The 4,624-nt window shown below is 39.8% G+C and overlaps 1 protein-coding gene across 3 annotated transcripts in view; it reads right to left on the bottom strand.

Annotated features, from left to right (window-relative positions):
• The window catches only part of MUSK (muscle, skeletal, receptor tyrosine kinase), a 100,301-nt gene that overhangs the window by 78,782 nt on the left and 16,895 nt on the right, over window positions 1-4,624 (bottom strand). For all 3 annotated transcript variants that reach the window (XM_010843562.1, XM_010843561.1, XM_010843563.1), the window contains exon 3: window positions 3,573-3,724. In XM_010843562.1, coding sequence (XP_010841864.1) covers window positions 3,573-3,724 — 152 coding nt within the window. The remainder of the gene's footprint in view (window positions 1-3,572; window positions 3,725-4,624) is intronic.

The raw sequence follows: 4,624 nt of genomic DNA, 5'->3' as shown, positions 1-4,624 counted from the left end.
TGGCCACCTCATGCGAAGAGTTGACTCACTGGAAAAGACTCTGATGCTGGGAGAGATTGGGGGCAGGAGGAGAAGGGAACGACAGAGGATGAGATGGCTGGATGGCATCACTGACTCAATGGACGTGAGTCTGGGTGAACTCTGGGAGTTGGTGATGGACAGGGAGGCCTGGTGTGCTGTGATTCATGGGGTCGCAAAGAGTCGGACACGACTGAGCAACTGAACTGAACTGAACTGAAGAAAATATCATCTTTGTCACTTTGCCTGCTATGTAAAGCATACAATGCTCCTTCTTATCAATGACAATGAATATGTACATTTAGATAATGACTAGGCACCTTGATTGTGGGTAGAGTTGTCATATAGCTACTGATCAAAGCTTAGCTTGGGAGTTGATATGCCTGTGGTATAATCAAAGACAGTATTATTTATTCCTTTCATTGGGTTCCCTGAACTGATCCCTATGGCAGACCTGAGTCACAGATAATGTCTTAGGCAGAAAACCTTTGTTTAAAGCAAATAACTACTATCTTCCTCAGTGAAAAAGTTATCTTTGCCATCTGTTGATGAGAGGTCAGGAGAGCCTTTTTGAGAATTGATGATGAAGTAAACTAGAAGTGAATTGAGTACTGATGTGGAGTGATGGTTTCCCCACTCTAAGGGAGCATGATTCAGGTGGAGCCCTGAGCATTGACTAATCAGAACTGGTTATCTGTTGAAGTTGGATGCTGGAGGTGTCCTGCTATGCCAAAATTGAGCCTTTAGTTGTTGGCCCATAAAGAATCTAGGGGCAGGAGCCCCTAAAGAGGTCCTAGGTAGTAGGAGTAGCAATGGGGTAGGGACCCTGAGGGTCTCAGGAAACAGCTTTTAGCAAGCAGTGCAGAAGCATTCCAAAATGACAACTGGGATGGCCACACCAGCGTGTACCCACACTAGGCGAGCCTTCCAAAGAGAAAGTGGAGAAAGAAGAGGAGAGAAGAAGAAAAGCGGGTTTAGGATGGAACCCAAATCAAGAACATTTAGTGCCAGAATGAGTACGAACAATATGCAGAGGAAAAGTAGTACCACAAAGCAGTGAAGTCCTTAAACATGCTCTTTCTGGGGAATCACACTTTCATTCATCAGCAAAATAGACCCTTCTTCCTTACTTGGTGTTCTTACTGCCCCACATGCTGAGAGAAAGCCTATTTGTGGGTACATCCTGACCTACTTACTCTCAGAATCTCCAGATCAGCTTTTCCCATGATGTCCTCACTACTTACCTATTACAGTTAATCTCGGACATCATTTCTAGGTGTGATGAACATAAAAGATTAACAGACCTCTGAGAAAGACCATGAACATGAAGGAAAAGAACCAAAATAAAATCAAAACTTAGCTTGAAGAAAACAGAAGCAAAGCAGGGGGAAAAATGGTTTTAAAAAATGTATAAATAGTATCCTTAGATAAGTGAATACTGCACCATGCAACACATAGAGTTGGCTATGAAAAACAGAGCAATCAGGGAAGAAAGAACACCTGGAAATTAAAAATATGGGTTTTTAGGTCAAAGTATTTAAAGATAACATCAGAATAGCAGCATGGTTATATTGAAGAAGGAAAAGTCAAGCAAATCTCCTAGAACATAGAATATCAAGATAGAAAATATGAGGATAAACTTGGAGTTATAAAAAAATGAAAAAAGAAACCTGATACTGGTTGATTAAAAGTTTAAGAATGAGATCAAATGAAGAGGAAGAAAATAGACAAAAAGTATAGCTCATTTGGGGAAAAAAAATGGTTTTTAGAGCAAAATGGCTCACCTAAGACTAAGTAGAAATGACAAAGGAAAACACAAGCCTGTTGTATTCTTGTCAGTTTGAAACATTAAGAATTCAAGAAATAGAAAAATCCAAAAAAATTTAGGATAAACATCAGATTTATGTGTAAACAAATAAGAGAAAGATTTCTTATCTTCAACCTAAAATGTCATGTGGCAATGAATAATTGTCTATTAAAACCTAAAGGAAAAGCCTTTTAAAACTCCCATTTGTACTGAGACAAATTATTTACTCAAGATTGGGGGCAAAATAATGACTTTCAGCCATGCAAACATTCATAAAATACATCTCATGTGTTCACACTGAAAAGAAGAAGCAAGTGACTTCCTCCAGCAAAACAATAATAACAAAACTGAAAGATAAAAGATGAAAGAAATAGTGATGAAAATCAACAACAAAACTTCACACTAAAGGTCACAGGCGGAACTGGATTCCGCCATCTTTTGTATGGTGCTAATATGCATATTTCTGTGATTTTTCCCATCAATAATGTGATGTCAGGAGAAAATAAAGGTTATGTCATTATAAGACTGAGAGTTGACAAGCAGCAGGTGTTGGGGCACAAGGGTTCATGAGATTTGAGGATGCTATTAAGGTCCGCATGATGATGCCACACCAGGTAGGAGAGAGAACGAAGTGAAGAGAGAACTGAATGAAGTGTCCATTGGGGGGTCAATGAAACAGAGAGCAGAGAGGAGTTAAGAGCAGGAGCATGACCATGATGGTGATGGTTTGGAGTGGGAAGAAGGGCAAGAGGGAGCTGGACTCTGTTTTTAGCTGAGAAAGAGACTGATAAAGTTTGTCCCTTCTGTTTGGAGACAAGTCATGAGTGTGAGAAACCACTTCCCTCATCAGACAGAGCTGGAAACAGAAATATCCATGTTCAGGATGTGACCTAATGGGGTTTAATATTTGAAATACAGTCTATTTCTTGGGGTACCAAGATCATAGATTGGATAGACTGAAAAAGAGTTAAGGTTAACATCACAGGACTTGTGAAGGTCAAGGGACTATAGGATGAAGTGAATAGTGGTTCTGTTTCATGGCTGTTAAAATCCCTTAGGATAATGGAAGGAGTAGGAGTGGATAGAAAGATAATAAATCTGGAATCAAAATCTTTGAGAAATATGGGAGAGGACCTCAAAGTGAGTAGATGATGAATAGAGTTAGAGAGATTGGTCAAAATGGTATAAGCCTTCATGAAAGGAAAGGTTATGCACAGGAATACAAAATATAATGGCTTAAAAGCAGCAATGAACCCTCAGTACCTGCTAGTCTCGTTGACTTGAAGTGGGTAAGAAATAAACAGCCTCCCTTTAAACAGAAAAGTCATTCAAGTTTAAAAAGTCACTCAAGAAAATAAAGTTTGAAATAAGGCAAAAGGGTAGAATAAGTGTCTGCAGAGAAGTTAGAAATTAAAGGGGTGTCTGGCTGTAATGAAACAGCTTTAAATTAAAGGTACAGGGTAAAGATTTTAAAGAGGAGTTCCTGGTGAAAGATTTCATGGTGGTGCAAATAAAGAGTCATAAAAAAGGCTAGAAAATGGGAGAAGGCAGAAAACGATGAGGCTTGCCTGTAGGGTGGTGGGTGATGGCAGGAATAAAAGGTGTGGAACTGTCTCAAGGCTGTGATTTGAACTTGAACTTGTCTGGCTGCCCAGCCTCCAGATATGCAAGAGGCTCTGTTTACTCTCTGCTTCAAAGTGTACCAAGTCAGCTTAGAAATCAATGGATGATTCTCTTTCCCACTCACTCATCTTCACTTGTAGAGCTCCACAGCTCTCGGCAGCTCCTCCCACACCATTGTTGGCAATGCAGCAGTAAATGCCATCGTCACTGTCTTCCACGCTCAGGATGGTGAGGAGCTGACCATTCTCCCGAATGCTGTACCGGGTATCAAAGAGCCTGTGGGTCACAGACGATTATGGCAGGTTAGGGCCCCACCTGTGATTTTTTTTTACTATGATTATATGATCCAGCAGATGATTTACCAGTGGATGAAGCAGATTAAAGGGAAAAGGAAACTTGAGTAAGTTCTGAATAAAAGAATAAGCTTATTTAGGAGTAGAAAGCTAACATTTTCTAATCTTTCCTAGACTGCAGTAATCAAAGCAATGCTGAGTCCTTCAAAAATAATTTCGAAAGGTGATGTCTATTGATAGGACCCACCCAACATAAAATTTACTTTATTTAGGAAAGTATATCATTACCCAAGATATGAGTCCTCTCCCATATTTACTGGGAATAGCAGCTAGATAATGAACACACAAACACACACAAACATGTGACTTGCAGAAAGGGATTAACAGATACAAACTACTATATATACAATTGATAAACAACAAGGACCTGTTGAATAGCACAAGGAAATATATTCAATATATTATAATAATCTATCATGGAAAAGAATCTGAAAAAGAGTATACAACCAGACCCACATGCACACACACTGCATCACTTTGCTACACACCTCAAACTAACACAACACTGTAAACCAACTATGTGTGTGCCGCGCTCAGTCGCTCAGTCACGTCCAACTCTTTGTGACCCCCTGGGCAATAGCCCACCAGGCTCCTCTCTCCATGAAATTTTCCAGGCAAGAATTCTGGAGCAGGTTGCCATTTCCTGCTCCGGGGGATCTTCCTGACCCAGGGATTGAACCTGCATCTCTTGTGTCTCCTGCACTGGCAGCAAGATTCTTTACCACTGTGCCACCTGGTAAGTCCCAAATCAACTACACTTCAATTTAAAAAATAGAAAAAAAAGGGAAGGGTTTTATATATATATATATATATATATATATAT

This window comes from Bison bison, unplaced genomic scaffold (assembly GCF_000754665.1).
Source record: "Bison bison bison isolate TAMUID 2011002044 unplaced genomic scaffold, Bison_UMD1.0 scf7180017864183, whole genome shotgun sequence".
NCBI lineage: Eukaryota > Metazoa > Chordata > Mammalia > Artiodactyla > Bovidae > Bison > Bison bison.
This window is presented reverse-complemented; position numbering and strand designations above follow the sequence as displayed.